This window comes from Asterias amurensis, chromosome 1, assembly GCF_032118995.1.
Source record: "Asterias amurensis chromosome 1, ASM3211899v1".
In the NCBI taxonomy this organism is placed as follows: Eukaryota; Metazoa; Echinodermata; class Asteroidea; order Forcipulatida; family Asteriidae; genus Asterias; species Asterias amurensis.
This window is the reverse complement of record NC_092648.1, coordinates 2,057,291-2,081,287: the sequence shown is the minus strand read 5'-3', so window position 1 is coordinate 2,081,287 and position 23,997 is coordinate 2,057,291. Positions and strand designations below refer to the sequence as shown.

Sequence of the window (23,997 nt, the reverse complement as noted above, 5' to 3'; positions counted from 1 at the left end):
CACCCAAGAAATAGACCCATTGCATATGACGTCGTACTCTCAAAAAGGAGGCAGATCATTGAACAAAAGCTGTTCGCTGTGCATAAAAACGTTCGCGTAACCTCAGCGTACCTGTAGTGTTTCGCGTTATGCAAGGGGGATCTATTGATTTCTCACACGAAACAGAACATGCCTACAAACAATGCGCGTAATTTGGGGTGTCAACTCTCTTTTGTTCATGTTTGTATACAATTTTGACACCCAACAAGACACCCAGGATAGGCACATGCAAGTACACTGCGCGTATAAGATAAATAATCAATATCCTTCTTTGCAAAGCATGGCAGTTGCAAAATGTGGAACTATGCACTTGTATTTTTCACTTATCAACCAGTTATCATTGAACTATTTAATTTTGAAGTTTCAAATAAATAAAAAAAACATAATTTTCTAGTACCACAGAACTGTTCCAAATCTCTTGATGTATTTAACATTATATGGAAAACTGTTTAAAAAGGTCAGAAATATACCTGTTGATTGAGAAGATATCCTTGAATCGAGAAGCTGGGCTGTATTCCCATCATGCATCTACTTCTAGAGAGGTAGACTTCATCTGACAATGCATGTTTGCAGCTAGCCTAAATGGGAATAAAATATTAAGAATATTCTGTAAAAAGGGATGTATCTACCAATAAGGCATTCAAGGTACTGGAACAAAGAGAAACAAGCAGGGATTTGCTAAGAAGGAACTATAAAAGACTAGAGTGCAGGAATACACTCGGAACAGACCCTACCATATGAGAGATGTTAAATTCGCATCGTGAATAAAGAATATTATTATAGATATTTTCTTTTACCCATACACCGATGTGTGTTAGCACTGTATACTCAGTAGTTTCCCCCGAGTCCCGTGAAAAAATATCACAGGCATGTTACTCAGGTGGGATTTGAACCCACGACCCTTGCAATTCTAGAGCAAACTGCCTCTAGCTGCCGGGCAACCTCGGTAGTCTAGTTGGTAAGACACTGCTCTAGAATTGCAAGGGTCGTGGGTTCGTATCCCACCTGAGTAACATGCCTGTGATATTTGTTCACAGGACTCAGGAAAGTACTGAGTATACAGTGCTAACACACATCCGTGTATGGGTAAAAAAACAAAATTAAGACCCTAACATATTGAACAAAGACATGCTTCAATGGTTTGGAGAGATATTTACATCCTGAGGCTTAATTGCATTTTTTATGAATGGATGAACTTTCCATTTAGGTTTAGACCATTTTAAATGTAACATAATACAGGGCGAGTCTGACGACCAGGCTGAAATATAATGTGAACCATCAAAGCACCCACCAGGGACAGTCTGACCAGGACAGTGCAGTGTTACAAAGTGCTGCTAAACCGAACCAGAAACAAAGGGGCAGGCCCCTTATCTTTCAGCATGAGTGTTCTGGGTTCTTTTACATGCTTTACATAACAAATGAGACCTATAGCTATTACGTCCTTCTAGAGGATGAAGCAAAAGTGCCTCGATCACAAGGGCATGAGTGCCACGAACAGGATTCGAACCCATAGTGGTTAAAAAGTAGCAGTAAAAGTTCACATTTTTCACAAAGCCTAGTATCATCAAGCTGTCCAAACTCTGTCAATAATGGTTGTTCATAAATTTACCTTTCAAAGGAGAAGACATGGTTGAACCCTCAGCTTGGCTGTATTCCCCTCATGTATCTACTTCTGGAGAGGTAGACTTCATCTGACAATGTTGCACCTGCAGCTAGCCTAAATATGAACAAAGTAGAAACAATATTCTGTAAAAAAACATCTACTTGTATCTACCAATAAGGTATTCAAGGGGCTCGACAAAAAGAAACAATCAGATGAGGGATTTGCTAAGGAATTATTATATGAATCGTCATAGCACCCACTAGGCAAAAGCCCCTTCTTTGTTACTATGAGTGTTCAGCAGTCGATTTCACGAGCGCTAGGATCAATCCTATCTCGAGTTAGGACGAGTAACTCGTCCTAACTTAGGAAGGGTTCAATTCGTCCTACGTATTTGGGTACGTCCAAGATTAATCCTAAGTTAGGAAGAATTTGGTGAAATCGACGGCTGGGTTCTTTTACATGCTTTTTATAATAAACAGAAACTACAGCAGTGGGCGGTGCTGGACAGGCCTGCCAAGGACACACAATTTTTGCCCAGCACTCTATGCAAAATGCAAATGCACCCAGCACAGATTTCCCCTAGAAAAAAATGAAAATATTGTCCATTGTGCATTGATCTGAGACACAGCTAATGATAAGGGGTATCAATTGTGACAGGGAAAGAACAAAAGTCAAAAGGCCATTCACTTCATTACATGGCCACCTAACATGAACAGTTTGGAAACCTGGCACCATGCCTGAAGCTTATTTGGATTTATAGCCCACCACTAAAAGACCAATCTTCTCACTTGGTGTATCTCAACATATGCATAAAATAACAAACTTGGGAAAATTTGAGCTCAATCGGTCGTCGAAGTTGCGAGATAATAATGAAAAGAATAAACACCCTTGTCACATGGAGTTGTGTGCTTTCAGATGCTAGATTTGGAGACCTCAAATTTTAAATCTCAGGGCCTCTAAATCAAATTTGTGGAAAATTACTTCTTTCTCGAAAACTACACCGCTTCAGAGGGAGCCGTTTCTCACAATGTTTATACTACCAACCTCTCCCCATTACTCGTTACCAAGTAAGGTTTTGTGCTAATAATTATTTTGAGTAATTACCAATAGTGTCCACTGCCTTTAAAGGTACAAAACATGTTTATATATTTTCACAAAGCCTAGTATCATCAAGCTGTTCAAACTCTCTCATTAATGGTTGTTCATAAACTTACCTGTTGATGGAGCAGACATCATTGAATCTTGAAGCTTGGCTGCATTCCCATCGTGCATCTACTTCTGGAGAGGTAGACTTCATCTGACAATGGTGTGTCTGCAGTTAGCCTAGATGGGAACAAAATATATACAAGAGTCTGTGAAAAAGAATGTGTCTAACAATAATGTGTTCAATGCAAAGGGATAAACAAGTGAGCAAAGGAATTGCTACAAAGGAACTATTACGGGAGCACCCCAGGCCTGTGTGCTTTGTTTTTGAAAGGGCAAGGGCACCAAGGCATTTTCTTATTGGTAAAAGGGCATCCTATGAGGACATTTTAAATTTGTACTGGAGCATTTCATGGGCACCAAGGCAATGACCAGGGGGCATGGAGGCAATTGCCTTCGTTGCCTCCGTGAAGTATGAGGCCTGGCACCCAGTAGGGAAGTACAGTGGTGCGATGTGCTGCCAAACCTTTCCCCCAGAAACACAGGGCAAGCCATTCGACTGTTGTTGGTTCTTTGACATGCTTCAAAGGCACTGGACACTATTGGTATTTACTCAAAATATTTATCACCATAAAAACTTACTTGGTAACAAGCAATGATAGTACCAAAAATTGTGAGAAATGGATCCCTCTGAAGTAACGTTTGATCAGCAGAGTGTTGGTTCGATTCCCGGTCGTGACACTTGCTACGTAAAATTTGGGGAGGTAGTGCTTTCTGCTCTACCGGCCAGGCTTCAGACTGATGATACCCAAGCCTACATCCGTATTGACTGTAAAAGGGGTAACCCTGTTTCAGCCCTAGGAGTAGGTGGCAACAGCCTCTGGAAATAACATAATTGTAGCCCACACCTTGAAATTGCCTTCAGGCCCTGTGTGTCTGGCGACTCGCATATAAAAAAAAGAATTAAAGTATATTAAAGGTTGTTCATGAATTAACCTGTACATACTTTTGGAGAGGTAGCAGATAGAAGACTTCATCTGACAATGGTGTGTCTTCAGGTTTCCTAAACAAAAACAAAATAAAAACAATATTCTGTAAGAGGGGTGTAATGTTGTTTTCCTCTAATTGCCAACAATTTGACTAATATATAAGAAGGCACCATACAGGTAACCTCAAAACACTTGCTTTAAAGGGAAGGTACACGTTTGGTAACTATTCAAATCAAATAATAACTTAAAAACTGACTTGGTAACAAGCATTGGAGAGCTGTTGATAGTATAAAGCTTTGTGAGAAACTGCTCATCTGAAGTATCGTAGTTTTCGAGAAAGAAGTAATTCTCCATGAATTTGATTTTGGGACCTCAGAAATCAAGCATCTAAAAAAGCACACAACTTTGTGTGACAAGGGCGTTTTTTCTTCCACTGTGCTCTCGCAACTTCGACGACCAATTGAGCTCAAATTTTCACAGATTTGTTATTTTATGCATAAGTTAAGATACACCAAGTGAGAAGACTGGTGTTTGACAATTACCAATAGTGTCCAGTGTCTTTAAATGTGTCAGGGCATCAGAAAGGTATTGGCTTTCAAATTTCATACAAAACATTAAACTGGCCAGTACTGTTAAAGCTTAACCTTGAGTGAAAAACTTGGGCAAAAAGTGCGTGCTCTCAGTTTTATTTGACAAGTCATCACAGTCCCTGATAGTGGGTACAGGCATGACAGGGGGCTTCCATAGGGTCAAGAAGCTGTGGCTGGAGTCCAACATTTGGCACATGGAAAGGGGCTAGGCAACCACCCTAGGCCACAACACTTGTTGATGTTAGTGTGTGCGTTTGTTTAGGTTCGCTGGGTCAACCCCGGTCTGCCCCCGGTGCGTTCGAATAGCTTTGACATCATTCCAGGGGCTCACCCGGGTCAGCCCCCAGTGCCTTGCTTGTGGAGTGGGTCACTTGGGGGTGACCTGAGGTGTATGACGTTACCACGAGAGGGCGAGTGTGATCGTTCGATTAGCTCTTGTCAGGGGCTCACCCGAGCCAACTTGGGGGTGACCTGAGGTGCATGACGTTACCACGAGAGGGCGAGTGTGATTGTTCATTTAGCTCTTGTCAGGGGCTCACCCGAGTGAGTACCGCGGGGTCGGCCCAGGGAAGCTAATTGACACACCCTCCGTAAGAAAAAGTAACATATCCCACTCTGGGATTTTTACTTACCTCTGTTGAAGCCTCATACATTGATGATGTGTAGACATCAGGCTGATGACAAGCACTTGTACATAGTTAGTAGTTCAAAGGTATTTATTTTGAGACAGGTAGACATCATCTGCAGAGGGCACCCCTTCAAAGTACAAACAAATGAAATATATTTCACATAAGTCAGCCAACTATTTCTTTTAAGGTTAAGTTTGAATGCGACTTAAAAAATTGAAATTTCAGTTTGTCAATAATACCAATTTAAAGAAATAGGCTATTGAGAGATGATTAATTGAAACAGAAACATGGGAAGCAAACATAATAACTCTTTGTGAGGTATGTGTTACCTCAGGGTTTAGGGATGCATGAATTCAGATGATTTTTTTAATTAAAATAAAATAATAATAATAATCTATTTTGGATAAAAATGCTGACAAAACCAGCAAAGGGAAGTCATGGAAACTAACAAAAGATCTGAAGTCTTTTCCATCAAACGTAAACAAGGAGATTAAATACAAAACTGAATCCTGTGCGCATTAAGAATTTCATTCTTTATATTTCATTTCATCAATCAGGTTGTGTAAAGCCAAGAATTCTCAAAAAGACAAGCTTAATCACTGTACTGCAGAGTAATAGATAAAATAATTAATATAATAATTTGGGGGGCTAATCATCCTTACTCGCAGCTAAGTAAGAGCTGAATTGCGAAGGATGCAGCTACAACGTGTTTGAGAAGCTGGCATATACCCTTGGCTGCCAGCCACATCAACCAGCCACATCAACCCATTATGACCACAGAGCACAGCCAAAGATCGAAAGTGACACAGTCAGGTAGGGACTGAAATTGAAAACCGAGGCCACTGCAACATTAACTAGACTAGATCGCATAGGGCTATCCCTATGACGCGAGGAGATGCAAAAAAAGGGAACAATGACTCAAAATGAAGGCTTCTCAAAAAAGAAAAAACTTATTGATTATAAATCAATCATCAAAAGCAGTTTAAAACAATATTAAAAGCCTTTTAGACCGAGTTACATGGATGGACTTGGGATCAGAAAACCTGAAGTTTATCTTTCATGAAGCCAAGTCAAGTGAAATCTAACCAAGAAATAACTAAAAAAAAGTCTATACAAAACAACAGTACAACACTACAACTCAACTAATCCTCAGTAAAAGTAAAACACAGTGCCAAAGAAAAGCTAGAAATTAATATAAAAATGGCTTTAGCAAACCAAGTCCATATTATAGCAGTAATGCAGATAAAACTATGTAATAATTGTGTTGCAACATAATTAAAAAAACAAACTACAGCCAGGGCAGTCGGGTGCTATTGCAAAAATATAATAAAAAAAAATTTAAAATGAGGAAATTAAATTTGAGCCATAGGCATGGGATGGTTGCATAATATACAATGGATTTTCCACCTCTGCTACACTTTGGTAATACATGGAAGTACACGTAGGTACAGTAATCAGGTAATACTGTAATTTTCAACTCATTAAAAAACAAAAACAATTGGCTCCGTTCTGTTCTTGAAACTGTGGCGAAAATCTTTTCTACCCAAACCATCACACATGTCAGGATCATAATAAATCAAATAAGCAACTTACCATAACAGTTTTGGAAAAGTTGAGTACTTAAAACTTGGTAAATACATGAATATGTTGGAGCATTACGAAAGCATACGTGTTGATGCAGTCAGTTTACCTTTTAAAAATGGCGGCGAAATCTGCTGCTTGGGTCATGTGTTCTCTTGAGACGGATTTCAGTTTCACAAACAAATTAACATAACAAAACATGGGCGTTTCATTCGACAAACCGTTGACAAACAATTGCAAATGAACACTTTTGTTTGTTATCTGATATCACTATTTAAACTGGAACAGTGCAAAGTGAATCTCTAGACCTTTACCCACATGATACAATAATTCCATATTTTCTGCATGAAAAACTCTCTGCTTTATGCGAAATAAAAGTTCGGTTTATTTTCTCAACTTTTGAGTTTGTTGACAAGGAGGCTGCCATCTTTAACCTCTTTCAAAATGTTGCAACAATTAAAACAAATTAAAATAACAAAATCAAATGAACTTATATTTAAAAAAATTAAATAAATGCATTTACTAAGTTAAGTATTTTAAAAAGCAACAATTACTGTAAGAATTTATGCATCAAGTGTATAAGATTTACAGTTATATTTAATACCCGTCCTTACTTACTAAAATCAACCAACAGAGGGCGCTGTAACTCTTGTTGTCAGGCAACCAAAACAAGTTGGCAAATTGAGTGTGCAGTTGGCTGATTCGTCTTAATGTTTTGAACGGTATGTAGCCCATAATCTCATATTTTGAATATAAAGATGTTTTAATATAGATATGTTAAGGTGTTGTTCGTATTTATGAACATTATTGGTTCAAAGATATTGCCTACATTCTAAGTTACAATGACCAAAAAGTCGGCACAATAAACAGATAAAAAAAGATAGTATAGTGCCTGTCGATTGTTGACATCATTACATGTATCTTGTTGTTATCCAATTCAGAGTCACAATGACACTCATGGCAGGCATGGTCAGAGAGAAGGGTTCATGAAAGGGTTTGGACTGTCACTGGTCACTGACTGTGTAAGTCCAGTCACAATGTCTGTGTTGTGATCTGTCACTGTGTGGGGGAGGGCGGGGTGAGAGTGAGACTGACGCCTGACACTGACAGTGACACTGACAGTGACACTGAAAGTGACACTGCCCTGATGTCACTGAGCATGCTGAGTGACAGGGACAGGTCAGCTTGAGAAGAAAGTAATTCTAAACAGACTAATTTATTTCAAACAGCAAGATTTTTATGCTTGATGGGTATACATGTAGGCGGGTAGTACAAAATAATTGTTTATTTTGTATCTGAGAATTCCTTTTTTCTTTTGCCACAGGTTTTGAGTTTATCAATCAAATCTAATCCAATCCTGCTGAATCTGAAGTCATCCGCATACCCCGGACCATCATCTACAAGAAGTAACCATGACAACCGAGCCACCAATCACAGATCAGGGTAGCACCCATAGTAAGGAAGACGTCAACATCAACAACAATGCGAGTAAACCGGGAGGAATACGCAGTGGAGCGCGTAAGTCCTTGCCGTCACCTCTCACCAGTGCGAGGAGCAACGCAGCGGCAGATAATCGTAATATGCGTCGGATTATCGCAGAGGATCCTGAATGGTCATTGGCCACGGTTCCTCTCTTGACGGAGCTGTGTGTCACGCACATCGTCAATAACTTTGCAGGTAAACTTTAAAGGTTAAAGATGCAGATAAGAATCTTTAAATAGTAAAATAGCACATACAACCTTGTGTAAAATCTCTTTTGGAGAAGTGTTGCCTCAGAAAAGAGCTAAGTGGTATCGACGTTTCAAACAATTAAAGTCGCTTGTCTTCAGGAGATAGACAAGCAAAGTAAACTGTTTGAAAGGACGAGACCCCAACCGCTCTTTTTTTCAGAGCCAACACTTCTCCAAAAGAGATTTTTTACACATGATACATGTCACAAATAGTGCATGTGACATGGCATTTTGGCTTGTAACCCTTTTGTGGTAAGCATAAATTTGTTTTGCTTAGCTACCTTTTGTGCTTAATCAGCTCTATGAAATTGGGCCCAGAACAATAAAGTAAAGACAAAAAGTGGTGTTGGACATCATCTCACATCACTTTAATAATGTCCATCATAATTTTCATTTTTTCTAAGAGTCATCAAATTGTTTCTTTTTTATTTTCCCCCAGAGCATCCGAAGCTTGATGAACTTCTTCCCAAGTACAAATCTAAAGTCTTGGAGAAGATCTCCACCAACCTTCCTCTGAAGGTCATAGCTCACCTTGTCTCTGACGAGGGCTACTGGCAAAGATGCTGCAAATCAAGATGGCAAGTTTGTGACGTCTCCAAGTACGCCGGTAGCTGGAAGAGGATGTTCTTTGAACGCCACTTAGAGCACATCATTGAGCACTTCGTACCAGAGACAACAGACCCAACCCAGTTGAGTGAGACCTTACCACTTGCAAGTCCCTACATCAAGCAGTTAAATATCAAACAGTTATTACCACCGGTTAAAGAAGAACTCTCCAAGCAAGTTGAGGATGTGTCGGACGCGGGGAGTGACGCTGGACTAGATGGACCCAGCATGGATCATTTTGAGTTCAGTCTCGTCACTCAGAAGCTACCTTACCTTCAAGAGCTCCGTATCACCTACGGGGTTCAAGACTGCGGAATGAATTTCGAGTGGAACTTGTTTCAATTCACGTCTCGCGATTGCCTCCTTCTCTCCAAATGCATCAAGTCTTGTCGCTCTCTGAAAATCTTCCAGCTCCATAGGAGTAAAGTCGACGACGACAAAGTCCGCGTTTTCATCGCGCATAATCTGGACCACCCGTCGCTACAGGAGCTTGACTTGTCTCATAACATGATTGGAGACAGCGGGGCACGAGCTGTCGGCAAATTTCTGAACGGACATTGCATCCTCAAGAAAGTTGATTTGTGTAACAATCGGATCCGATCCAGCGGGGCTGCTGCCATCGGCCATGCCTTGTCAAAGAATACAACATTGAAGCATCTTAACATTAGACTCAACAGATTGGGGGATGAAGGTTGGTTTATAAATATAACCTTAAACCATACGGTTTATGATATAACCTTTTACATCATATGTTTTGTTAATACCTTAACCTTGATGGTTTATGATATAGTCTTAATCCTAACAGATTTTAGATTATAACCTTAATCCTTACATCATTCCATACAGAAAATCAGAGCTTAGGAATTGAGTTGAAAAACAGAGCCTCCAAGTTACAAACTTATATTTGAAGGAAAAAGAAATAGATCAAAAATTCAGAATAAGATGTTCAAATCAAAAGTTGTGAAGATGCATTGCACACTAATGCTCTGCACTTTCAACTCTTCAAGAGTTAACCAGTTTGTTTCTGAGGACACAATGCACAGAAATCTTATGCGACACCCAACGGTTGTCTTATGAACGGGCTTCCCAGTTTCTGTGCATGTTTGGCGGTTGTCATGTCAACATGTGTGGTGAAGCACTGTTGCGGATTGTGCGTACACATGCAACTGATTCACAGAGTTCCTGTAGTCCCTAGTGAAAATGCACAACTAACAATAAACGGATTAGTTTTTCAGATTGATCTGTGCCTAAAGCCTTTGTCAAAGAACTTTTCTTTTCACAAACCAGCCAAGATTTTTCTAAAGACGGATTTTACTGCCTTGCCATGAGGCCTTCCATCTCTCTCTGGAATGCTAGTCTGTTTGACTAGGCAATGATCGGTCGTTACACAATGGATTTCCAACAGTCTAAAAATACTTTGCAGAGAAATGACTGAAACAAAATTTGTGCTACTTCTGCAAGAGTCATTCACAGCATTTTAATTTTAAGGGTGTCCAAACACAAGTTATTAAAGGCTAAAAAAAAGTTGTTATTTGACTGAAAATAATCCTGCATGGGTATGATACAGGATTAAGGTTTTTCAATCCTTAAGCAAACGGGTTAATCCTGCCAGAAGGACATTAACCTTCTCTTGCAAAATACTGCAGGGCCCAATTTTCGTGGCTCTGCTAACCGCCGAATTCTGAGCTTATGATCACCCTCTCTGCTTACTGTGCAAGCGCCAAATTTCTGCTCTAGCTGTGTAAGTAAAACAATGCCTAGTAAAGTGGAGTACGACTCCTTCTGAAGTAATGAAGTTTTTCAGAAAGAGAAACTTCTCACTAAAAGTGTTTGAATCCGAGGAAGACTTCAGTTATGATGAACAATTGGAGCGCTAAGCCCACAAGTACAAAATTTCTTGTTAACTAGTGAAAAATGCTTGACGTAAGCACAGAACTCCCTGCTTCCGTAGGCGCTGATTTTTTGCCTATGGTGTGCTGATTCTTTGTCTATGGTAAACAGATATGCACTTGAGCTCAGTTTGTTAGATTATGACTTCAAAGCTGTACAGAGTATTTCACTACTGATATGTTTTTGATTATCTCGTCTAGGTGGGCAGTCTCTTTGCCGAGCCCTGGTCAAGAACACAACCCTTGAGGAGCTGAATATCGGAAGTAATGAGCTGACTGAACCAACGGCTGCCATTATGGCTCAAGTTGTTATCTCTAACATCACACTCAGGAGAGTCAACTTGTCTTGTAATAGACTTGGACCTGTAAGTATAGACACTAATAGTTTTAAAGGCACTGGGGTGGATTTCAAAAAGAGTTAGGACTAGTCCTAGGAGATATTAAAAACTTCAGGCTAGTCCTAAGGTAGGACGAGTAACTCGTCCTACCTTGAGATAAGTCTAGTCTTGAGGGCCAGTCACACTGCAGCATTATTGAAAACGATCACGATGCATTATATTGGTTGAACTGCTCCGCGCAATATACGCGCCTGCTTTCTCAACCAATTGAGAGCGTCCAGTGTGACCGGGCCTATAAAACTAGTCTTTGGCAATTACTAAAAATATTAGCATAAAAACTTAATTGGTAATGAGCAACGGGGTGCTGTTGCTGGTATGAAACATTGTGAGAAACGACTCCCTCTGAAGTAGCTTGATTTTGAGAAAGAGGTCACTTCTCACTAAAATATTTGACTCTGAGAAAGACTTTAGGCCTGAAGCCTTGTACCCTCACAAGGTGCTTCAAACATGCTTAGTGCGTGTAGCTCTTTGTTCATGTACCTGTCAACAAATAATGAGCACTTTAGGACGACCATCTGATAAAACACTATCATACACTGTAAGATAAAACACTAACATACACTCTGCAAATGATTAATATTATATCTCATGTGTTGCTCATCAACTCCTAAGTGCAGTGAAAATTCCAAAATGCTACGTTGTAAAGGTTTTGAGGCATTGCATGGTGAGGTTTCAATATATATTGGGTTTGCGGAAACACCATGTGTGTATCTACTTGCCAGGTACATGTACAGTTTCTTCTTAGAAAACTGTCTTTTATTAATAATTCTACTACCGCGGAGTAGATGTTCAGGGGTCTGGGAGACTTCTCAGTTCTGAAAAGAACTGTCCTGCTTATTAACTTTTACCTGGGCGGAAGGTAGAAAATAGGCTGGGACTACTACTATAGCTTATAGGATTGTAATTAACTGTACTAACGCGGCGTTGGTTCTTAAATTGATCTCAACGTAATTTTTATTCGGTTTTTCAATATTCTCTCGTGACCCAGATGGTCAATCGATCTCAAACTTCTACAGGTTTGTCAGTTTATGTACACATATGTATATGATGGATTTATACATAAAATGCTTACACTGCCAGCAACTGTTTTGTTAGCACAAAACAATTCTGTAATGTTCCTTTAAACATTCTTGTCCATAGTCCAACTCAGCTATCAAACAAAGTAGAGTCTATCAAAAAACATGATCACGCTGCATCATATACAAATAGTGTGATGTACTAACAGTCAAACGTACATGTAATGAAAGGATAATGGTTTACAAAAAGTAACAAATTACTTTCTTTTAAGCCAATTTGTTCTCGGAATTCTTTGTCACTGAACTCTAATTCCAATCACTCAAGGCACCTGAATATATTTGCAACACAAACTCATGTTGCAGATTAAACTCCTTGGGAATAAATATACATTTATCAGCATTGATATCTTCAGTACTATTTGAATTGGATAAAATAACAGTCAATAAATTTGCTACAATTCACTGACAATGCACCAAGGCCTGCTGTATGCAAACGTCCATCTTCGAACTGTGTGAAAGGAGCTTTACGCCCTCTTGTGTTAGGAAACTGAAGAGCTTCGGTTTAGTAAGACTGTTCCCCTGTCCTTAGGTGTTGGCTTTAAATGTGTACACATATAAGTTATATTTAACTGTGAATCTTTAGAACCATGAAGGCCATGTTAAATGATGCAAGGTCAAAGGTGATTATGTTTGAAGTATGACGTCAGATGTTGAGGCTACGGTTCAGTGTACTTCTGTTTCTATTAATTTTCTCAAAATCAAATACAAAAGGAACAACAACATCTCAAACACAAGTCAGCATTTCAATTGAGTTGACATTATGGCGGTAAAAATTACAAAGGAATTCATCAAAAAAGTTGTATAAAAAACACAGAATAATTAAATGAGTAGGCAATAAGTTAAAATGATGGATGAATAACATGTTTTTGACATTTCTAGAGTTTTAAAATAAAACCGCTGGCGTCATAACATTTTATACTTAAGCTACAGTTTTTTAAAGTCAAACATTTGCATAAAAAACAAGTCGACAAAAACGACAAGTCACTGTTTCCACAAAGTGTTATTTATAAATAGTTTTAAAATGAAACTGCTGGCATCATAATAATTTAAACTCATAAGGATTCTCAAGCTACAGTTTTTGAATGTCAAACATTTGCATAAATAACAAGCAGACAAAAACTCAGTCACTGTTTTGACATAGTGATGCTTAAAAAACGTTTAAAATGAAACTGCTAGTGTCAATCATAACATATTATGATCGTAAGGATTGTAGTTACAGTTTGTTTTATGTAAAATGTTTGCATAAAAGACAAGTTAATAAAATTGACAGTTTAAGTAAGGCTTAGGGTATAAAAATGCCATTAAATCTATTTCCCTTACGCAAACAAATTAGAGTTATAAAAACGATGTTGACAAAAAGAAATTAAAACTGTCACTACCGATAAAAAAACAGGCCTGTTTACACCTGCAGAAGTCATGGTACATTAGAGGAACACATTAGATTAATTGGAACGTAATCACGCGCTTAACTTCACACAAAGTAGCTGCAAGTCAAAACCACCTGCAACAGGCAACGCTAGGTCATCATCAACAGAGTAAAAGTACAGGCCCTCTCTTTTTTTCTACTTTTATCTCGCATTGGCAACATCAGGTGGTTGCAAAGTGAAACGTTTCTACATCATTTATCAATTTAGTAGTCAAGAAAGAGTGTGTGACGCTGTGAGGTATCGTAATACAGAAGGTATTACTTCAGCCCACCTGGCCTGAGGGTGTCTTCTTTGGTATGACCAGAATTCTAGCTGGTTGCCCCCCCCCCCCCCCCCCCGGCAGGTACTTGCTAAATTCTTTGCCGACAACGGTTCAAAGACTCTTTGCAGTGTGAACGCTATAAGGGTTTCAGTTTATTTCTACATCCATGGAAGTTTCCACTCCATTCAAGACATTAAACTCTTACTTTCTCCCGAGTCGCTTCTTTTCTTCAGAAATTTTTTATGTAGGGCTTGTGTCACTGACTTGTTGCTGATCGTAAACAGTTTCAGTTATCTTCGATCTTCATTTGAAGTTGCAAAAAATAGTTTAGGCCGGATGTTTCGACCCTAGCTAAATCTGTCTTAAAAGCTAACTTGTAACTTAGAGAAATTTTATTTAGGACCTGAGTCACTGACTTGTTGTTGATCTTAAAAAAACTGCAATTATCTTCTGTCTTCATTTTAAAAGTTGCAAAATTTAAGTAACGACCTGATGTTTTGACACAGAGTCTTTATCAAAGGCTAAACAAAAAGTTCCAACAGTTTCCACTCCACAAGACATTACAGTCTTACTTTTTTCTGAGTCACTTTTGACTCAGAGAAATTTCATGTACATTTTGTAGGTCACTGACTTGCTGTTGATCTTAAATAATTTCACATTTCTTCTGTCTTCATTTGAAGTTGCAAAAAAATAGTTATGGCCTAACGTTTCAACCCTAGCAGAGTCTTTCTCGAAGGCTGAAAAAATAAAAGGTAAATCTAAGTTCCCACTCCACAAGACATTAAGACTTTCTCCCGAGTCACTTCTAACTCAGAGAAATGTTATATAGTCGGGCCTATGTCACTGACTTGCTGTTGATCGAAAATAATTTCAATTACCTTCCGTCTTCATTTGAGATTGCCAATAGTAGTTACTGGCCTTATGTTTCATCCTTTCTCCTGAATCACTTCTTACTTAGAGACATTTTATGTAGGGCCTGTGTCACTGACTTGCTTTAGTTGCAAATAGTTTCAATTGTCTTCTGTCTTCATTTAAAGTTGCAAAAAATAGTTAACGTCCTGACGTTTCGACCCTAGCAGAGTCTCTCTCGAAGGCTAAAAATGTATAAAATAAATCCAAGTTCAAACAAGTTTCCACTCAAAAAGACTTTTACTGGCCTTATGTTTCATCCTTTCTCCTGAATCACTTCTAACTCAAAGAAATTGTATGTAGAGCCTGTGTGACTGAATTGCTTCGATCACAAATAGGTTCAATTGTCTTCTGTCTTTGTTTGAAGTTGCAAAAAATAGTTAACAGCCTGACGTTTTGACCCTTTCTCAAAGGCTAAAAATATATAAACTAAATCTAAGTGCAAACAATTTCCACTCAACAAGACTCTTACTTTCTCCCAAGTCAAAGAAACTTTAACTCAAAGAAATTGTATGTAGGGCATGTCACTGACTTGCTATGATTGCCAACAGTTTCAGTTATCTTCTGTCTTCATTCGAATTGGCCAAAAATAGTTAATGGCCTGATGTTTTGACCCTAGCAGAGTCTTTCTCAAAGGCTTAAAAAAAAGTTATAAAAACTCTTCCAAAATTGACCCCCCAAAAATAGTTATGGCCTGATAGAGTCTTTCCCAAAGGTTAAAAAAGTAAAAATAAATCTAAGTTCCAACAGCGCAGTCTCAGAATTCTTTCTCAGTATTACTATTGACATAAACATATCCAGACACCTTTATAGCTTCGGCAAGATGGAACTGTCTATTCTCTGTGACATATTTTGTTCAAATATTCCTTGATCCATTTTAGTGGAATATATTGTATAAGTTCCTTCATTATGCATATAACACACACTGCAAATGTCATCTAAGAATAACTCTCAGTGTGAGATATCTTGAGATTATTTGAAGAGCGAGGAGTAATAAAACCGGAGTGCCTCCACGTGTAATACTAGCATTCAAATCTCAAGTGCATTAGATGTGATGATTGGTTTACTGTATGATTGCATGACAACACATGTAAGACATTTAATCCAGTGTAAATGCAATTTATCACATATGGTGTCGCGAGTGTCATGTCATCTTCAAATAGCATTGGGCAGTCGGCAGCCAGCTCAACTCATTGTATGCGATTATATGGTTGAACGGAACAGTTCCTTATTCATACTGCGATTATGAACAACTCGCAGCTCAACCCAACACATTGAATGTGATTATACGGTTGAACGGAGCAGTTCCTTATTCAGACTGCGATAATGAACAACTCGCGGCTCAACTCAACACATTGAATGTTATAATAGTTCCTTATTCAGACTGTAATATTATGAACAACTCGCAGCTTAACTTAACACATTGAATGTGATTGTATGGTTGAACGAAGCAGTTCCTTATTCAGACTGCAATCAAGCATCTCAAAGACGAAAACCATCGTAGGTTGGTGCTTACAGATTATGATTTATGATCGTGGAAAGCATAGTCAGTGAAAGTCGTGGGACATCGTTCAAGCACTTAGCGATCTAACAAATTTATTCAGGAGTCTATTCTTTTATTAATAGCATTTGGGATTAAGAATGCTAGTTTGGTCTTACCCTGATGTGTGCATATAGCGCTGTCTACACCTGGTGCCTCTAAAAAAATTGAGAGGTATTACAATTATAACAATAACTAGTTGCTAAGTACAATGTATGCTTGTAGCGCATTTTGCAATAGGGAGCAATGCACTTTACATTACCGGTAGTGCCCTGGTCATTAGGCCAATAACATTTCCAGAATTTTTCTCAGCTCCCTGGGCAATATACAGCCTTGAGGCTGCCTAGTGAAACTCTGAAGGCTTTTTCAAACACAACATCAACCTCTTGCAAGTACCCCTTTGTACTTTAAGGTAAAGAGAAGCAATTATAGTAAAGCGTCTTGCTCAAGGACACAAGTGTCCTCAGGGATTTCATTCCCACACCCTGATGACTTCATCAAGGCGTGGAATTTCATCTTTGAAAGGGCAAGGCGGTTTTCTTTTTAAAAAGGGCACTTCCATTGGGAAATCTACGAGAAACTTTTGTGGGGGCACCAAGGACAAGACACGAGGCAACAATGTTCCGCGAGTAATTTCAGACCTGACCATCAGAACTTGAATCATGTGCACTATGTAGACCAGGCCTGTATGCTTTGTTTTTAAAAGGGCAAGGGCACAAAGGCATTTTCTCCTTGGTAAAGGGCATACTATGAGGAAATTACACATTTCTGCTGGAGCATTTCAAGGGCACCAAGGCAGTGACCAGGGGGCATGGGGGGCAATTGCCTTTGTTGCCTCCGTGAAGTGTCAGGCCTGCTCTAGACGGCTCAGCTATTATTTTGCGATTTATTCTTGAATGCAATTTTTCATACTAATTGGGATCAAGGAATCGATGCAAACCAATTACCAATTTGTTAGAACGCCATTGATGAAGTAATCGAGTTTGTCTCCGTAGGGCGCTTTAAAAACGGACATAAAGAGCATCTTTAACACACTGTCTTAAAAAGTCAATACTCTGATAATTAGCAGCAGATGTTTTTGGGTTCTCAAATTAATTGTGATTTCCGTCATCTTGGTGTCGATTACTGGCTTTATTGAAGCTGCCTAGTCATGTGTACTTGGTTCAATCACGGAGATGCATGGGTCATTTCGGAATCCTCTTCCTAAAAGTATCTGGCTTCCTGGCGATCGGTTATTAATTATCATATCTCCTTAAATTTTCTTTTCATCTCAATTTCCATTTTCTTCATGGACATATGAGTTTTAACTGAACTGAATCTTCTCAATTGACTGTTTGAACATTACAGAGAAAGAAATTGGTAAAGAACATGATTTTTTTTTTATGATTAATGATCTTTTCTGATTGGCACAGGAAATAAACAATAAATTCTTATGATATCAACTTTCAAAGAGACATCTGTTTTTGAGTGTGTGGCAATTATCACAAGGACCCACTTAGCACAACTACTGAAGCACAAAAGTAGCTAAGCACACCAAAAGTATGCTTAGCAGAATAAGGATACCAGTAAGCCAAAATAACCCTATACTCGGAGAGAAGTTTGCTATGGGTGTTTCTGGCATGTTTGAAGGCAGATTGCACATTGTATTAACTCTTAAAAGGTGCGAGGCAAATGGGTCTCATAATTCAAAAACTAAGCAAAGTTGTCTGTAAAACTGGTAAAACAAACTACATGTATTGGTGTGAAGCCTACAGCAGCTTTCAATAGTATAAAGCACTTTGAGAAACATCTCATTTTTTTAAGTAAAGTGGATGTAAAAAGATATCATTTTTTATGCCCAAAAGTAATTCTGAGAAGCGTTACTGTCACTGACCTTTCTCATATTGTGTATTCCTATTTGGGATTATTCTTCCGGCGTGGTCATATACGCTCCAGATTTTCGTCGATATCTCAAAAACGCGACCACCTTTTGAAATGAAATTATCACGAGTTAGTTTTATTGTATACATCTACCTTTAAATAGGCTTACAACAACCGAACAATTCCAAAAACCAAAATGTAAACTTTGCCTTTAGAACATAATAATCGCTTTGAAATAGCCAAAGATAAAGTGTTAAATAACAACTGATTTTTATTATTATTAATATTAGATATTCTGATACCTATAATAGAATTGGCTATATTTGAATGCACTGTCACTTTGCGATTGTTTTCTCTAACGCATCTCAATTTCAAAAAGTCAAAATTTTCCATGCACTCCATTTGTTTGTAATACTTGACTGATGATAACAATCTTAAATCTCTTACCCAGGATGGAGGCAAGCAACTTCAAGAAGGCATGGAGGAGAATAAAACCATCTTAGAGCTGGATCTACGACTGACGGAGGTCGGACAAGAATCAGAGTACTGCATCAATCAGATCCTGAAGAAGAATCAAGAACGAGAACGGGAATTAAAGCTGATCGAGAAAGAGAAGAGTTCCTTGGATAGATAAATTGTATCAAAGAGGACTGCTAATAGGAGACTTTCCATTATTATCAAGTTTATAATATTTACCGTCCAAATTCAAGTATTTTGTAAATAATTTTTGTAGCAGTTTGAAAACTTACCAAGGCCTGGAATTTCATCTTTGAGGGGGCAAGGCTATTTTCATTTTGCAAAGGGCACTTCCATTGGGAGATCTTAAAGTCTATGGGAAACTTTTGAAGGGGCACCAAGGCCAAGACCAGGGCAACCAGGCCCATGACCTTTGTGTAATTCCAGGCCTGTTTATCTATAATATCTCATATTCACATTGTATTAATACTTAAAGTATCAATTGAAGTTTCTTGAAGAGGGTGCATGTTAAGGTTGATTAACCCTCCTACTCTTAGTGCCATTTACCAGCGAGTCGACCAATCATTTGAAACCATATAACTGCATGGTTTGTATATAAAGTGTCTGGTGGCATAACTAATCACAGAAGTACTTTGTGTACTGTGTAGATGCTTTCACCACATGATAAAATTGCAGGCTCGCAGAGTAAATCTATCAGTCAAAACCACAGTACAGGATATTAAATGGTCAAACAGTAGGAGGGTTGACTGTGTACTGTGTTGATGGAGTCACCACACGATATCATATTGCAGGCTGGCATTTTAAAACCCCAGTAGATGATATTGAATACTCAAACAGTAGGAGGGTTGACTGTGTACTGTGTTGATGGAGTCACCACATGATATCATATTGCAGGCTGGCATTTTAAAACCTCAGTGGATGATATTGAATGATCAAACAGTAGAAGGGTTGACTGTGTACTGTGTTGATGGAGTCGCCACATGATATCATATTGCAGGCTGGCATTTTAAAACCTCAGTGGATGATATTGAATGGTCAGACAGTAGGAGGGTTGACTGTGTACTGTGTTGATGAATTCACCACACAATATCATTGCAGTGCAGGCTGGCGTACCAAATCACAGTGGATGATATTGAACAGTCAGACAATCAAGCTTCCTGCATGTACGAGTTGATTAGAATATCTCTTTGATATATTTATGGCATCATTTTCTGTGTGTATACATTTGTGTCGTAATCTTAACATCCGTCCAATTTGTATATTAGATGCTTCCACGATTGCGATGTCATGCAATGATTATGTTTACTCAACTGCCAAAGAAAATTAGGCATTTCCAAATGATTTGTATATTCGGTTACAATTATTTGTAAAACAATAAGAAACCTGTGCCTTATGATTCATTGTCAGCCTTATTGGACATTTTTCGTGTAAGGCTTTGATGCTGAAAAGCAGAGAAATAATTGCAGTGTTTATGATTGGAGTTGGGTTTCCGGCAGCCCTAAAACTGCATTTTGTTCCTAAATTAAACATATAAATCACAATCCGTCCATGGTGCTTGCTTGGTGGGTGGATCTCTGCACTATTTGAAGTAATTTCATTGCCGTATTTTAAAGGTCAAGCTTAATCTGTAAACCATAATTTTGTTTTGCTTAACTGCAGTTGGTTGCCTCCAAGTTGTCTGTAAAATTGCTTCATATGACAAGGCCCTTTAAATCATGATGAGAGGGTGTCCTATCCATCACTGCAGAGGTACATTGTACAATGTTTGAAGTGGGAGATAATGGCTTCATGTTAAGGATCGCGATTAGTGGGAAGTCACTTGTAGCAAATGTAGCAGAAACATTCTCTTCACTTTCACTCTTATACTGGCTGAACTTGATGAGAGAATGATGCCAGGCTAGTGCGGGGTACACACTCACCAACCAGAGTGCCAATACTGACTAGGCCTATGTGTTACATCAATAAACTGTTGAGAGACAAAAAAACCATCTGTTTCTGGTGTTCATGTTTGTACTTGTGTGGTGGATTATTGTTTAGCTTTGCCCAAACCCTTTTCAACTCAATCAATAAAACTTTGTGAGACTAAAGTAGGGGATGTTTGAAGTTTGCTTCAAAATAGATCAAAAGGAAAAAAGAAATTTCAGACTGGTTTTATCCTTAGGCTTACACAAAGCTCGGTAAAAAATACTCTATAATTGCAACAACAAAAAACTGTTACGAATTGTATCTTTGGTAGCCAGAAACCTTCATCTGACAGATGTATTTTTATCATGGTGAAGTGACAACTTGAAGTCAATTTGAAGTTCAGTGTCAGATTGTATCTGGACGCTTGTAAGAAAACGACCTTTATAAATCGGATTATACATTGCTTGCCTCTTGCATCTCGTCTGTTTATTTAATCTTTGTCTAGAATTTAAATGTAGGTCACAGTGATCAACTGGACAGATTTGAAAAAGAAAAGTGGATGCATGTTTGCTTTAGGGCTATGTTGGCGTTCACCTGTGGCGAGGGCTGGGCATCCCATACTAGGCGACACACAAGTGTACGAAAAATGGCACACGATGAGCTGGTTTGATATACCAATGCCGATATAGGGCAGGTATCCCCCAGTGTTCCTATACTGTAACACATTCTTTTCCTCTTGTATGAGAGTTCTCCCTGAGCTCCTCCAAAGAATTCCTGAGGTTCCTACATAACAATGAAGATGCAATAGGAGGGGGTACACCATGCCACATATTGAGCACAAAAAGGAGCTAGGGTTGCGAGCCCTATCTAGGCCTTTTGACATAACCAAGAACAAACACACAAAGAATATGTTGTCTAGATAATGATGTGGAAGTCTTGAAATTCTTTGATCATTACCACAACACACAAATCAGGGTGCTAAATAGTGGTTTTATATTTAGGCCACGAAGCTCCTTGAACTCAATATTTACTAAAAACCTGTCGAATTGTTGGTGACACTTTACAATTAACATCTCTAAATCAACTTACAAAAAGATAACATCACGTTTCATTAAACAACTTCATGAAGGAAGGAAATGGCTGTCCACGATTCATTGAGAGAGTGACGACTTCACCAAGATTACAGCTGATACCGTAGGCTCATCTGATCAGTGGAACTCGACCAAAGTAGGAGGAAATAAAGGACAAAAACACTTATAAGACTTCTGGTCGACAGACATTTTAATCATAGTTTTAACCTTGTATAGCAGCGTGACTAACATGGTGAGGAGATTTACACGCACTTCGCGCCAAAATAATCACGAAAAGAAAATTGGTTTATTATCGCTAGTCGGTTCCGGGAAACCATTGCTGGGAATAGGCCTATAAATTAAATCGCACATGTTATCTCAAAACGCAATAAATAAACGTAATTCATTCTAGTCGCTTCTCATGTGTTTGTTATATAAATAGATATTCATTCGTGGAAAAAGAAGGATAGTTTGTTTCATATTATCTTGCAAGTACGTGTGTGCGTTGATGGTGGTGCCTCTGCCGAATAAACCTACGGGTGTCCCTGCATGAGGAGAAGGGTAAGATTGTAATCTTACAAGAATCAGTGTTTGAAGTGAGGAAGTTGATCATATGGCAGAGGGTGTGCCCACCCCCCCCAAACAGAAAATGTGCCCATACTTTTACAATCTACTTTCCTCTTGTACAGGGGTACTACCCTAAATCCTTTACAGAATTTGAGATTCCCAGAATACATTGAAGACAGAATAAGAAGGGAACAGGCCTACACCCTGCCACATTTGAGCACCAAATGCTAAACAGAATCAATCTTCGAGCAGGCGAACAAAATGGCACCTAAAAAAAGCACAAATTGAGAACAAGACCAAACTACTTCCCATCTCAGCCTCGTTTTGGCGCCATTGCTTTAACGTCCATGACATCAAGATGGCTGCTTCAACTCCACACCGCGACCTAGCAAGCCATTAATTCACTCATAGTGCCTCTCCATCTCCAAGAACGTCTGAAGAAACCCACATCGTCTCTGCATTTACACATGAGCTCCTCTTTCTGTAATCTGCCACTAGCATCTTCAAACCCACACCATGTCTAGCTTCAAGCGAGTACAGGTGCACCAATCAGCGTCTAGCCGCCGGAACCAATTCCTCAAGTTGTAGGAGACCATTTAATCGTCAACCGAAGTAAATAAAAAAAAAAGTCGGTTGAAAATGCCCGCTCAAAATGAGGTCAAGACACAACACAGAAAATTCCTCAATGTAATTTGTAGCTTTCTTCTGCTGCCGAGGCGGTGGCCCTATTGGTTGCCCTGAGTGGGCACTGTTGGCCAGTTCATCATCCATTTGGTGAAATACTAACCCAGATTTCTCGCTTTAATTATTCATAATAAAAGGACTGTATGGTGAACATTTACTGAACTGCAGTGCAATTTATGTTTCCGACCATTCTGGGCATTCAGAGCGAAGTGATGCATTAAGTATTTGGGTCGATTGTGACATACGCCCCCGTTAGGGTCCTAAAAGACGAAAACGCAAAAGCAGGGGGAAAAAAGCTTCACCAATAATATCAAATTAATCAATTAGTACCACGGGGGACTTAATCAAAGTGAGCAGTTTTGACCATCGTAGTTTCGCGACAGTGATGTAGGTCACGATGATGTCACAGCCATATGCAGGACTCGGGAAAGTACCGAGTATACAGTACTTATATAAACACACATCGGTGTAGGGGTAAAAACGAAAAACTAAATTCTTTATCCCCGATGCAAATGTAACATCTATGCAGGCTACCAAATTTATGTTGTTACTTGCTGATAAACTTGTATCGTCTACAATTATATTTCTTATTTTGGTTCATGCACTGTAAAAACACCGGGTCAGGATTGACCCAGATTCTGGGTCACTGAGGGGGAGACCCAGATTCCGGGTCACTGAGGGTCATTGTGACCAAATATGTGTCAAACTGACTAAGAATTCGGGTTAAATCCCCATCTGTATCTAGTTTTTGGGTCAGCCTAAACAAGAAAGTGGTCTCGCACCATTGGATCCTGAACCCAGGTCAGATCCGAGTCAGATCCCGGTCAGATCCGAGTCAGATCCCGGTCAGATCCCCGTCAGGTCCCCGTCAGATCCCCGTCAGATCGCAGTCAGATCTCAGTCAGATCCCGGTCATATCCGGGCTTGATCCCGGTCAGATCCTGGTCAATCCGGGTTAGATGCCGGTCAGATCCAGGTCAGTTTAAAAGTGTAATGCACAATTGTCACATTGAATTCCTTTAT

At 39.1% G+C, this 23,997-nt stretch overlaps 1 protein-coding gene and 1 long non-coding RNA gene across 4 annotated transcripts; one reads left to right on the top strand and one right to left on the bottom strand.

Moving 5' to 3' along the window:
- Positions 1-515: 515 nt before the first annotated feature.
- Positions 516-6,984, bottom strand: LOC139939380 (uncharacterized). Of its 2 annotated transcripts, none has more exons than XR_011786293.1 (6): positions 6,587-6,984; positions 4,997-5,120; positions 3,792-3,848; positions 2,857-2,965; positions 1,649-1,756; positions 516-617 (listed from the first exon to the last, which is right to left on the bottom strand). It is a non-coding gene; the product is annotated as an uncharacterized lncRNA (long non-coding RNA). The 2 variants fall into 2 exon arrangements; XR_011786295.1 differs by having other exon boundaries at positions 6,684-6,984.
- A 225-nt stretch (positions 6,985-7,209) lies between these two features.
- On the top strand, positions 7,210-20,739 carry LOC139942122 (dynein regulatory complex subunit 5-like). Of its 2 annotated transcripts, none has more exons than XM_071938843.1 (5): positions 7,210-7,296; positions 7,899-8,251; positions 8,744-9,601; positions 11,001-11,164; positions 18,723-20,739. In XM_071938843.1, exons 2-5 carry the CDS (start codon positions 7,987-7,989, stop codon positions 18,903-18,905), a joined length of 1,470 nt encoding a protein of 489 aa, XP_071794944.1. In that variant the 5' UTR covers positions 7,210-7,296; positions 7,899-7,986; the 3' UTR covers positions 18,906-20,739. The 2 variants fall into 2 exon arrangements, with proteins under 2 accessions (XP_071794944.1, XP_071794951.1); XM_071938850.1 differs by lacking the exon at positions 7,210-7,296 and adding an exon at positions 7,515-7,596.
- The last annotated feature ends 3,258 nt before the right edge of the window (positions 20,740-23,997 follow it).